The 13906-nt window shown below is 47.4% G+C and overlaps 1 protein-coding gene across 2 annotated transcripts in view; it reads right to left on the reverse strand.

Moving 5' to 3' along the window:
- Window positions 1-131: 131 nt before the first annotated feature.
- The window catches only part of ror2 (receptor tyrosine kinase-like orphan receptor 2), a 129827-nt gene continuing 116052 nt past the window's right edge, over window positions 132-13906 (reverse strand). The window contains exons 5-9 of one of the 2 annotated variants that reach the window (XM_046290595.1): window positions 9758-9879; window positions 7081-7395; window positions 6189-6434; window positions 5231-5436; window positions 132-2956 (exon numbers count right to left, since the gene is read on the reverse strand). In XM_046290595.1, coding sequence (XP_046146551.1) covers window positions 1487-2956; window positions 5231-5436; window positions 6189-6434; window positions 7081-7395; window positions 9758-9879 — 2359 coding nt within the window. In that variant the 3' untranslated portion in view covers window positions 132-1486. Of the gene's footprint in view, window positions 2957-5230; window positions 5437-6188; window positions 6447-7080; window positions 7396-9757; window positions 9880-13906 lie in introns of both variants that reach the window. The other variant, XM_046290594.1, reaches the window with a different exon arrangement.

Genomic DNA, 13906 nt, shown 5'->3' on the forward strand with positions numbered 1-13906 from the left:
CTCTGCAAAAACAGGTGTTGGAGGTAATGACCAAGGAAGGGAACTATAATGAATCAAATAAGCACTAGGCCTAAAATTTAGGCAACAAACATGCAAAGTGTGGGCTTTAATAAAGAGAGGAACAAGGCTGATGTCTTTATAATGTATCACTTTATTGGATACTCCATGTGGCTGGATGTATACAATATATGGTTAACATTTGTTATTACACCTTTACGGAGAAAAAAAAGCTAATATCTGGTTGCAATGACATTTAAGTATTAACCTCAAGACTAAACACTTTTTTGCCAACAACGCATGATAAAACAAAAATTGTGTTTAAAAAAATAATAATTACATAAATTACAAATCTGTAAAACAGGGTATCAAAGTTGAAGTTGAGCAACGTGTAACATACAAGCCCATAACAAAGAGAATATGAGCATAAGGCTCAAACGGAATAAGGCTAAACATCAACAATTCCCACGCTAATATACTTATCATGTACAGTTCTTTCTTGTCTTATCACATGATGTATGTTGACTCATCCATGTTCCATGAGCAATATCAATCTACTGAGTATAACAATTATTTGATAAAGTTTTATTAGAAAATACTGTATCTAAGGAAGGTTTTAATAGGGCAATTCCGCCACTTTTCAACCTCATATTCATTATATCCAGCACATTACCAGTATCTACATACTTCATGCATTTCTATGATCTGTGGTCCTAACAAATGCTTCTCTGTGACATAACATGGTATGGATTAAAAGTACGATTTAAAAAAATTAAAAGTAGACGTTGATTTTCAAAATCGTCAACGAGTTTCTAAAAATAACTTTTTAAACATTTGAACTTTTGATGATGTCATGTGCCATTTTAACATATATAGACATATTAAGACAATGAAAATAGAGGTTGAAAAGTGGTGGAATTGCCCTGTAAACTCCCAATAAATGTTTCTGTCCATTCATCATACATTCTGCCAAATTGACACACTCCTGTCTCACGTAAAACCACAGTAAAATTGTCTCTGGAGTAGGCCTACTACTATACAATTGAACATTTTGAAAACATTAACACAAGGCAACTTCAGGAATCCTTTGTCGAAAAGAAAATACTTCATGTTGCACAGAAACAGTAAGAACCTAAATTCTTCTGAATGGCTTTGCAACAAAGTGAGAACACTGTCCATGCTGGTCGCACCCGCAGCCCAAATGGTGAAAATGGTTCTCTTCATTGACGTTTTCTGTTGAGCGGCTTTCAGGGTTCAGGGTTCGTTTTATGACACTTCGCTAAAGGGGTCCTGCAGGGAAGAACCTGAGACACTGATATCATTCGGATGCACCAGTGACAACTAAACAACCCATAAATAACATTCAGTCACTGTTTTTCCAATGCGTTCCCTTCACTTATTCATGGCGCTCAATTGAACTCAAACAAATTAAGTTCACAGAGCATTTCAGCTCTAGTTTGTTCCCCAGTCCTCCAGACTTTCGGTCCCCCTATGCCTCCGAGTGCATCTCCATGTCATCAGTCTGTGGCAGGTCATTATCACCCAGTAATTCAGTTTCGGGGACTGTTGTGTCCTCTCCATGCCCCAGCCCATTCTGGGACGCACCGTCCGCCATGTCCTCCATGTTTACCTTGGGGCTATCGCTGAGCAAGGCCGCTCGCTCCGTACCGGAGGCGTTGGAGGGCGCCGTGGTGACGTAACCCGTGGAGGTGGAGCCGCTGCCGCTGTGGTGCGATCCTGCCTTGGCCACCATCTGTGGCGGGTGGTGCGCCATCTGCTGGTGCGCCATTTGGTGCATGGACATCTGCATGGGGTAGAAGTTCTGCATGTATGGGTACGCCGGCATGGGCTGGTAGCCGTTGACCGGGATGTAGAGCTGCTGCGGGTGCTGCTGCAGCATGGGCCGGTGCATCTGGCCCTTCATGGGCATGAACTGGGGCTGGGGGAAGGGCGAGTTCTTCTTGGGGTTGGCGTAGCGCGCGGCATTGGTTGCACTCATGCTGATGTTACTGATGGGGCTGGTGCTCAGAGAGCTGGTCTGGGTGGTGTTGCTGGTGCCCGAGGTCTGAGCCGAGCTGTTGTAGTTGGACAGGCTCTCCCAGGTGCGCAGGCGAGTGTGGATGTCCTTAAAGCGTGGGCGTCGTGCCGGGAACTCGCTCCAGCACTCTAGCATGAGTGTGTAGATCCAGGCGGGGCAGTCGTCGGGACAGGCCAGCACCTGACGGTTGCGCACCATCTCGATGACGTCCTGGTTGGAGTAGCCACAGTAGGGCTGCAGCCCGTAGCTGAAGATCTCCCACAGCACCACACCGTAGGACCAGATGTCAGAGTCGGTAGAAAACTTCCCGTACATGATTGCCTCCGGGGACATCCAGCGGATGGGGAAGGGGCTGGTGCCCATCAGCTTGTAGTAGTCGGCTGAGTAGACCTCCCGGAAGAGGCCCAGGTCCAGGATCTTGACGTTGAGCTTGTCGCAGACCAAAATGTTGCGGGTAGCCAGATCCTTGTGTACCACGTGGTGGCTGGACAGATACTCCATGCCGGCAGCCACCTGTGTCACCACGTGCAGGAAGTCGGCCTGCTCCAGCGTGGACTTCACCGTCTTGTCGTCATCTGAGCTGCCCACATCGGAGTGTGGCGAGCGCATGACCAGAAACTCGTGTAGATCGCCCAGGCCCGAGTAGCTGAAGATCATGCTGATGGGTTGCTCTTTGGTCACCACGCCCAGCAGGCACACAATGTTGGGGTGCTGGAGGCGTGAGCGCAACATGGCCTCGTGGCGGAACTCCTCGCGGAGAGTGCCCTCGTCCTTGTCCTTGACCGTCTTGATGGCCACCACCTGGGTCTGCTCGCCGGGCGCCGTGCCATATAGGTGGCCCTTGTACACCTTGCCGAACCGGTCCTCGCCAAGCTCCTCCATGAAGCGCACCGCTGAGAGGTTGATCTCCCGCAGCTTTGCCTGGGTCACAAGGGGAAAACAAAGAGAGAATTAGAGTTTTTTTTTTTTAACTGACACTGATTCATGCTGATGTTAAAATAACACATACACTAACAGTCAAAAGTTTGGGCACACCTACTCTTTCAAGGGTTTTTCTTTGTTTTTAGTATTTTCTACATTGTAGAATAATAGTGAAGACATCAAAACTATGAAAAAAGACATATGGAATCTTGTAGTAACCAAAAGTGGTAAACAATCAAAATATATTTAACATTTTTGATTCTTCAAAGTAACCACCATTTGCCTTGATGACAGCTTTTCACACTCTTGGCATTCTCTCAACCAGCTTCATGAGGTAGTCACCTGGAATGCATTTAAATTAACACAGGTGTGACTTGTTAAACGTTAATATGTGGAATATCTTTCCTTCTCAATGCATTTGAGCCAATCAGTTGTGTTGTTACAAGGAAGGGGTGGTATACAGAAGATAGCCCTATTTGGTAAAAGACCAAGTCCATATCATGGCAAGAACAGCTCAAATAAGCAAAGAGAAACGACAGTCCATCACTACTTTAAGACATGACAGTCAGTCAATCTGGAACAAGTGCAGTCGCAAAAACCAATATGATCGTATGAGGACCCCCCATATGACTGTAGTTACCCCCATATGACACTAGTTACCCCCATATGACTGTAGTTACCCCCATATGACTGTAGTTACCCCCATATGACTGTAGTTACCCCCATATGACTGTAGTTACCCCCATATGACTGTAGTTACACCCATATGACTGTAGTTACCCCCATATGACTGTAGTTACCCCCATATGACACTAGTTACCCCCATATGAGTTACCCCCATATGACACTAGTTACCCCCATATGACTGTAGTTACCCCCATATGACTGTAGTTACCCCCATATGACACTAGTTACCCCCATATGACTGTAGTTACCCCCATATGACTGTAGTTACCCCCATATGACTGTAGTTACCCCCATATGACTGTAGTTACCCCATATGACTGTAGTTACCCCCATATGACTGTAGTTACCCCCATATGACTGTAGTTACCCCCATATGACTGTAGTTACCCCCATATGACTGTAGTTACCCCCATATGACTGTAGTTACCCCCATATGACACTAGTTAACCCCATATGACACTAGTTACCCCCATATGACACTAGTTACCCCCATATGACACTAGTTACCCCCATATGACACTAGTTACCCCCATATGACACTAGTTACCCCCATATGACAATAGTTACCCCCATATGACACTAGTTACCCCCATATGACTGTAGTTACCCCCATATGACTGTAGTTACCCCCATATGACACTAGTTAACCCCATGACGGTAGCTAGCCCCATATGTCAACCAACCCCATATGACTGTAGTTACCCCCATATGACTGTAGTTACCCCCATATGACAGTAGCTAGCCCCATATGACAGTAGCCAACCAACCCCATATGACAGTAGCTAGCCAACACCATATGACAGTAGCTAGCCAACCCCATATGACAGTAGCTAGCCAACCCCATATGACGGTAGCTAGCCAACCCCATATGACGGTAGCTAGCCAACCCCATATGACAGTAGCTAGCCAACCCCATATGACAGTAGCTAGCCAACCCCATATGACAGTAGTTAACCCCATATGATGGTAGCTAGCCCCATATGACAGTAGCAAGCAAACCCCATATGACAGTAGCTAGCATCCACCATATGACAGTTGAGTGTCATTGAGCGTCTGCTAAATGACTTAAATGTAAATGTAATGACAGTAGCTAGCCAACACCATATGACAGTAGCTAGCCAACCCCTTGACAGTAGCTAGCCAACCCCATATGACAGTAGCTAGCCAACACCATATGACAGTAGCTAGCCAACCCCATATGACAGTAGCTAGCCAACCCCTTGACAGTAGCTAGCCAACCCCATATGACAGTAGCTAGCCAACACCATATGACAGTAGCTAGCCAACACCATATGACAGTAGCTAGCCAACACCATATGACAGTAGCTAGCCAATATGACAGTAGCTAGCCCATATGACAGTAGCTAGCCAACACCATATGACAGTAGCTAGCCCATATGACAGTAGCTAGCCCATATGACAGTAGTTAGCCCATATTACAGTAGTTAGCATACATTACAGTAGTTAGCATACATTACAGTAGTTAGCATACATTACAGTAGTTAGCCCTTATGACTGTAGCTAGCCCATATGACAGTAGTTAGCATACATTACAGTAGTTAGCCCTTATGACTGTAGCTAGCCCACCTGGTGCTTGTGCTGGTTGAGCAGTGGCAGCTCCATGTCCTGGCTGGGCGAGGCAGTGAGCTGACGGCGAGGGGGAGTGTCAGTGGGCTCCTTCTGCTTGTTGCGGCACATGCAGACCAAGAAGAAAAGGCAGGCGATGACCAGTGGGATGGCGATGCTGGGGATCAAGATGTACAGGATCTCCTTCTTCAGGTTCTCTGGCGGTGCTGGAGGTCGAAGGTCAAACAGGGTATGTCTTTAGTCAAACTGACACTCAGCAGTATAATGTCGCCGCAAGCAGCACCTCACACATTTAGGTGGTGAACACGTTGAAAGACTTTGCTCTCACACAGTGTATCCGCACATCTACACAGACACACTTCACGCTGCAATGTGGTAGCTATGGGACCAAAACAGAGGAATTTATTTGTTCAAAAATTGACCCGATATTGCGGTTTTACTTTGTGTATTGCTGACTCTACCTTGAACTGGGCCTTGCTGAGTTAACTACTTTAGTGTTGTTATTGATTAAATGCAGATTTTCCAGATTCAGATTCTTGGACTGAAAAGCACTTTCAATGGAGGTTTTATCTGGGTCCGGAAAAATCGGCCTATTATGTGTGTACATATAATGCAATGTAGAGACGTCCAAGTGTACTCATGTAAGAGGAATGGCATGGCATGCAGTAAAAGGTAACACTATCATTATGCACATATGGTACCACTGGCATCACAAACAAACACATTACATTTTTACTACTCATCCTAACATTTTCCACCAGACGTGGACTCTTAGATCTCACACCTTTTACGTGAAGTGTGTGGGGGGGGGGTTGCCAAATCGGTGACAAAATGCTAAAAAGACATGCTCAGCTCTTATTAAGTTTAGTAAATAAGTATTTGGGTGCTGTAGCCCAGGAGTATTTTCCATGGAAATCAACGGCCAGCCATAAAATAACTCTGGGGGTTCAGTACTCACTGCAGGGACGGACGTCGCACAGGTCCACTCTGACCTGCTGGTCAAGGGTGAAGCACCAGGGACCCTCCATCTGGCCCCCGGGGTTACGGCAGAAGTTGTGGCCCCCTCGCAGCTCGGGATACTCCATGGGGGACAGGTGGTGGCTGTGGGGGTACTGGGCACTCCACGACTGGCAGGGGTAGCCCGACTTGGAGACGCTCACCGTGCCCTTGTAGTTGGCTCCGCTGCCATTGTAGCAGCTGTGATCTGTTGGAGAATCTTTCACGAAGATTACAAGTTAGTTTTGGATGCCTTCATCTATGTTTTTACAATGTTTGAATTATAACCGCCAGGAAATCAAATAAGGAAGAAGAAGCAAGTTTGAAGTTGTGTTAAGTTTCTTCAAATGTTGTTCCAATTTGTAAGTCGCTCTGGATAAGAGCGTCTGCTAAATGACTTAAATGTAAAATGTAAATGTTCCCCTTACCTAAATGTGTCAAAGTAACAATTTCCAGAAATGCCACAAGAGGGCCCCCTAGATACACAATACAAACAACCATTTTTTAAATGTTATTTTTATTTTTTACCTTTATTTAACCAGGCAAGTCAGTTAATTAAGAACAAATTCTTATTTTCAATGACGGCCTGGGAACAGTGGGTTAACTGCCTGTTCAGGGGCAGAACGACAGATTTGTACCTTGTCAGCTCGGGGGTTTGAACTTGCAACCTTCCAGTTACTAGTCCAACGCTCTAACCACTAATAGTTCCTTGACCTGATGATGTAATGAAATGTCAACCTGTGTCTGTCTATCCGCCTGTCCACCTCTGTCTGCATGTTTGTGTTCAGGTGTCCACCTACATGTCCTTGTCTTATGTGTTCATGTCTATGTGTCTATGTCTATTGTCCACTTACATGTGCCCAGCTTGTCCAGGGGCACCCCGATCCTCATGCAGTTGGCAGCGTCGGGCGAGCTCGGGTGTGGCAGCAGGTGGCAGCTGGGCAGTTCCAGCTGCATAAGGATGAGAGGGTTGGAGCGGGCGATGGTGTACTCTGTGTAGCACAACTCGTTCTCTAGTGCCTCGCACTCATCACGGCACAGCTGGCGGCGCCGCGGGCCCCGAGCCCCCTCGTCGCACAGCGGGAACACGTAGTGGCAGAAGGAGGGGATGGCGAACTTGGAGCACTGGTCCGAGAGCTGCGTGGAAGTGCCGATCATGGTGAACGCAGCTGTGGGGGGAGAGCAGGAGTAGTGAGTCATTATATTATAGAGACTTGAGTTTAACACCTAGTGACCTCATCAAGAGGTTCAGAACTCTTAATGGACCCTGATTGTTCCGGGCTCCTATCCATTATGTGTCTCAGAGTAAGCGTGCTGATTCAGGATTAGGTGCCCACTGTCTATGTAAATCTTATTCATTATGACCTAAAAGGCAGAATTGACTAGATCAGCACTGCTACTCTGAGACATTTGATTGAATATGGGCCCTGGTCAAACTACCTCTTGAATTCGCAAGAATATATGATGGTGATGAGTTTGGCCAAATTTAGAGATGCCATTCAAAGAGTATATTCTGATTCTAGTATTTAACCTTTCATTAGGATCTCCATTAGCTGCAGCACATGTAGCAGCTACTCTTCCTGGGGTCCATTCTGAAGCACTATTGTCTTTATATCAACTTTGGTATGCCATCAATGCAAAGTAAGCAAAGTGAACGGGAAACTCTTCCCATGAGCCTTTTCTGTTTTGGGGGGTTGGTCTTCTACTTGAGGTAGGGACACCATGTCCTCACCATAAGATATTATTACATAGAGGAGTGAAAGTAATGAAAGAAAATACCCTCATTTCCTGAGAGAACCCATGCCAAACAGAACAGGGTACGTCCCAAAACAGCACCCCCTATTCTTCATGTAGGGCACTAATTTTGACCAGAGCCCTATGGTCAAAAGCTGTGCACTATAGAGGGAATAGGGTGCTATTTGTGATGCAGCCCGAGTTTGGGACAGAGGAATCATGGGGCAATATCTTCTCTGACAGAGTTATTGCTTCAAATGCATTTCATTTGAGGGGCTTAACGATAAGATTATACTTCTTAGTCATATTTTCTATGTCCTTATGGTATCTTAAACTCGAGTTAGGTAACTGTACTTGGCATCTGTTTTGTGTAAAGACCCGTGCATTCCGAAGGTTTAAACACCACCCCCCCAGAACCCCCAATTTTACAGATCTGATATGTACCACGATCTGCCAGGGCAATTTTCACCAGTCAGATTTGGTTGCCATTCATACTTTAATAGCCTCCAGATCTATACACAACTCAAGTAAAAAACAATCCTTTCCTTATGCATCCTACAAAACGACCCTTCATCTACATCACGTGGAAAACATGGAAACGTTCAAAACACACATCATGCCTGTGCGAAGTGATTATGTGCTTGCATTTTTGTGTGCGGGTGTGAATAAGCAAGAGAGCGAGAGAAACAGACAGTATTTTACTCCAGTAGAGCTTGTGACTGTATTTTGGCATACCTCCCCACGGGCAGCCCAGGGACGTGCCTCCCCACGGGCAGCCCAGGGACGTGCCTCCCCACGGGCAGCCCAGGGACGTGCCTCCCCACGGGCAGCCCAGGGACGTGCCTCCCCACGGGCAGCCCAGGGACGTGCCTCCCCACGGGCAGCCCAGGGACGTGCCTCCCCACTTCTCATGGGCAGCCTCCCCCCACGAAGGGACGTGCCTCCCCACGGGCAGCCCAGGGACGTGCCTCCCCACGGGCAGCCCAGGGACGTAACTTCTCATGGGCAGCCCAGGGACGTGCCTTCTCATGGGCAGCCCAGGGACGTGCCTCCCCACGGGCAGCCCAGGGACGTAACTTCTCATGGGCATTTCCGGGTCTAGGGTTGCAAAATTCCAGGAACTTTCAACAAATTCCCTGGTTTAAACAGAAATCTTGGTCGGAGGAATCCGGATTTCCTTCTTATTCCCTCTGGAATTGAGGAAAAACCAGGGAATTTATTAAAAGTTCTGGAACCATACCCAGGACATATGAGTCACAGTGAAAATAAAGAAGCGCTGTACGGTGGGTCAGAACATTCTAATATAAGTGGGCAGCAAATTGGCGAACAATAAATGATTGAGAGATAAATTCAAGGCACATCACTACTAAACCGACCAAGCAGACAAAGTCAAATCTCAATGACATGGGATCATTTTTATTCCAGTGTCCAGTTTTCCAATTCTAGGTGTTGAACTAAATATGGAACATTTACATTATGGCTAATAAATGCATGCATTATTGTCTAATAATAGACTAGCCTTGGAATGCAACATTATGGATGTCGTCAGGGTATTCTTGATTAATGCACTATGATTTAAATCAAAATAACACAACATTGTATCTCTCTGGCAGTAATGGAGACAAAACACAGTGTACTGAATTTGCCCCTAGATGGCCCTGATCTTGGTTCAGTTTTGAAGTTTCCCCCGCCAATAGTGAAGGTTAGCATTTGGGGAGGGGAAGCTGATCCTAGATCTGTACCTAGTGGGAACTTTCCCCCCAGAGCATAACGGTGGTCGAGGGGGTGTGATCTCACCTGTGATGCGGTTCTCACTCTCTCCCTGCATCTGCAGAGATTCCACGTAGATGCTGCGGTTGCCGATGAAGCGGGCACAAGCGATGCCCAGGTAAGGCTGGCAGAAGCCCTTCTCATGCGTCCTGTAGGAACACAGACAGACAACGAACCACAGGTTCACTCAATGTTTCCCCTACCGTTGTATAGGCAGAGCGAGAGAGAGAGACACACACAGGATACAGAGAGCCTGTTCAGCCAGATATCTCAGCTAGGCTACATGCTAACACTAACATGCTACCGTATTACGTGACAGCCTCTCCTGTGTACGCTGATGTACAGGTAGCCTGTGAGCTAACATAACAGCCTCTCCTGTTTGCGCTGATGTACAGGTAGCCTGTGAGCTAACATAACAGCCTCTCCTGTTTACGCTGATGTACAGGTAGCCTGTGAGCTAACATAACAGCCTCTCCTGTTTGCGCTGATGTACAGGTAGCCTGTGAGCTAACATAACAGCCTCTCCTGTTTACGCTGATGTACAGGTAGCCTGTGAGCTAACATAACAGCCTCTCCTGTTTACGCTGATGTACAGGTAGCCTGTGAGCTAACATAACAGCCTCTCCTGTTTGCGCTGATGTACAGGTAGCCTGTGAGCTAACATAACAGCCTCTCCTGTTTGCGCTGATGTACAGGTAGCCTGTGAGCTAACATAACAGCCTCTCCTGTTTACGCTGATGTACAGGTAGCCTGTGAGCTAACATAACAGCCTCTCCTGTTTACGCTGATGTACAGGTAGCCTGTGAGCTAACATAACAGCCTCTCCTGTTTACGCTGATGTACAGGTAGCCTGTGAGCTAACATAACAGCCTCTCCTGTTTACGCTGATGTACAGGTAGCCTGTGAGCTAACATAACAGCCCCTCCTGTTTACACTGATGTACAGGTAGCCTGTGAGCTAACATAACAGCATCTCCTCCCAGCTAGCACAGTGGATCTGGGGTGATTTCAGCTGAGAGACGGGGGATTTGGCTGAGAATCAGACTCGGCCGTCGTCATGTGGCCGAGACTTGGCCGCTTTCGGCAGTATTACTTATGGCTAGGATGCGGGGATTGAGCTCGGGCCGATACCGGTGTGAGTTATCTGGCCCAAATGTATTACTTGGGGCTCGGGCCGATTGAGACTACTCTCTGGCAGATGATTACACGGGCTGCTTTGTATAATTAACATTTCTTTATTATGTTTTCCATATTTTCTCATTGTTTCTGTGAAAAAAAATAGAATTAACATTTAAATTCCTGTGTAGTATTTTAGTATTTTGATACTTTGTGCAAGACAAATGATAAGCATTGAAAACTGTGTGGATGGATCCTCCCCGAGTGAAGAAGTCTTCAGGGAGCCCAAGAAAGTCCAGCAAGCGCCAGGACCGTCTCCTAAAGTTGATTCAGCTGCGGGATCGGTGCATCACCAGTACAGAGCTTGCTCAGGAATGGCAGCAGGCAGGTGTGAGTGCATCTGCACGCACAGTGAAGCGAAGAGTTTTGGAGGATGGCCTGGTGTCAAGAAGGGCAGGAAAGAAGGCACTTCTCTCCAGGAAAAACGTCAGGGACAGACTGATATTGTGCAAAAGGTACAGGGATTAGACTGCTGAGGACTGGGGTAAAGTCCCCTTTCCGATTGTTTGGGGCATCCGGAAAAAAGCTTGTCCAGAGAAGACAAGGTGAGTGCTACCATCAGTCCTGTGTCATGCCAACAGTAAAGCATCCTGAGACCATTCATGTGTGGGGTTGCTTCTCAGCCAAGAGAGTGGGCTCACTCACAATTTTGTCTAAGAACACAGCCATGAATAAAGAATGGTCCCAACACATCCTCAGAGCGCAACTTCTCCCAACCATCCAGGAACAGTTTGGTGACGATCAATGCCTTTTCCAGCATGATGGAGCACCTTGCAATAAGGCAAAAGTGATAACTAAGTTGCTCGGGAACAAAACATCAATATTTTGGGTCCATGGCCAGGAAACTCCCCAGACGTTAATCCCATTGAGAACTTGTGTTCAATCTTCAAGAGGCGGGTGAACAAACAAAAACCCACACATTCTGACAAACTCCAAGAATTGATTATGCAAGAATGGGCTGCCATCAGTCAGGATTTGGCCCAGAAGTTAATTGACAGCATGCCAGGGAAGATTGCAGAGGTCTTGAAAAAGATGGGTCAACACAGCAAATATTGACTCTTTGCATCAACTTCATGTAATTGTCAATAAAAGCTTTTGACACTTATGAAATGCTTCAGTGCCAAGAGACACAGTATCTAAAGACACTGAAGCAGCAAACTTTGTGGAAATTAATATTTGTGTCATTCTCAAAACTTTTGGCCACAACTGTATGGTGTTTCCTCTGACACAAAACTATTTTTTTGTGGATGGGTATAATAGTAATATTTAACATTCGAGACGTGTAGTCCACTTGTCATTCCAATCTCCTTTGCATTAGCGTAGCCTCTTCTGTAGCCTGTCAACTATGTGTCTGTCTATCCCTGTTCTCTCCTCTCTGCACAGACCATACAAACGCTCCACACCACGTGGCCGCGGCCACCCTAATCTGGTGGTCCCAGCGCGCACGACCCACGTGGAATTCCAGGTCTCCGGTAGCCTCTGGAACTGCCGATCTGCGGCCAACAAGGCAGAGTTCATCTCAGCCTATGCCTCCCTCCAGTCCCTCGACTTCTTGGCACTGACGGAAACATGGATCACCACAGATAACACTTCCACTCCTACTGCTCTCTCTTCGTCCGCCCACGTGTTCTCGCACACCCCGAGAGCTTCTGGTCAGCGGGGTGGTGGCACCGGGATCCTCATCTCTCCCAAGTGGTCATTCTCTCTTTCTCCCCTTACCCATCTGTCTATCGCCTCCTTTGAATTCCATGCTGTCACAGTTACCAGCCCTTTCAAGCTTAACATCCTTATCATTTATCGCCCTCCAGGTTCCCTCTCGGAGAGTTCATCAATGAGCTTGATGCCTTGATAAGCTCCTTTCCTGAGGACGGCTCACCTCTCACAGTTCTGGGCGACTTTAACCTCCCCACGTCTACCTTTGACTCATTCCTCTCTGCCTCCTTCTTTCCACTCCTCTCCTCTTTTGACCTCACCCTCTCACCTTCCCCCCCTACTCACAAGGCAGGCAATACGCTCGACCTCATCTTTACTAGATGCTGTTCTTCCACTAACCTCATTGCAACTCCACTCCAAGTCTCCGACCACTACCTTGTATCCTTTTCCCTCTCGCTCTCATCCAACACTTCCCACACTGCCCCTACTCGGATGGTATCACGCCATCCCAACCTTCGCTCTCTCTCCCCCGCTACTCTCTCCTCTTCCATCCTATCATCTCTTCCCTCTGCTCAAACCTTCTCCAACCTATCTCCTGATTCTGCCTCCTCAACCCTCCTCTCCTCCCTTTCTGCATCCTTTGACTCTCTATGCCCCCTATCCTCCAGGCCGGCTCGGTCCTTCCCTCCCGCTCCGTGGCTCGACGACTCATTGCGAGCTCACAGAACAGGGCTCCGGGCAGCCGAGCGGAAATGGAGGAAAACTCGCCTCCCTGCGGACCTGGCATCCTTTCGCTCCCTCCTCTCTACATTTTCCTCTTCTGTCTCTGCTGCTAAAGCCACTTTCTACCACTCTAAATTCCAAGCTTCTGCCTCTAACCCTAGGAAGCTCTTTGCCACCTTCTCCTCCCTCCTGAATCCTCCTCCCCCCCCCCCACCTCCTCCCTCTCTGCAGATGACTTCGTCAACCATTTTGAAAAGAAGGTCGACGACATCCGATCCTCGTTTGCTAAGTCAAACGACACCGCTGGTTCTGCTCACACTGCCCTACCCTGTGCTCTGACCTCTTTCTCCCCTCTCTCTCCAGATGAAATCTCGCGTCTTGTGACGGCCGGCCGCCCAACAACCTGCCCGCTTGACCCCATCCTCTCCTCTCTTCTCCAGACCATTTCCGGAGACCTTCTCCCTTACCTCACCTCGCTCATCAACTCATTTACATTTGACATTTAAGTCATTTAGCAGACGCTCTTATCCAGAGCGACTTACAAATTGGTGCATTCACCTCATGACATCCAGTGGAACAGTCACTTTACAATAGTGCATCTAAATCTTAAAGGGGGGGGGGGGGG

This window comes from Oncorhynchus gorbuscha, linkage group LG11 (genome assembly GCF_021184085.1).
Source record: "Oncorhynchus gorbuscha isolate QuinsamMale2020 ecotype Even-year linkage group LG11, OgorEven_v1.0, whole genome shotgun sequence".
Taxonomy (NCBI): domain Eukaryota; kingdom Metazoa; phylum Chordata; class Actinopteri; order Salmoniformes; family Salmonidae; genus Oncorhynchus; species Oncorhynchus gorbuscha.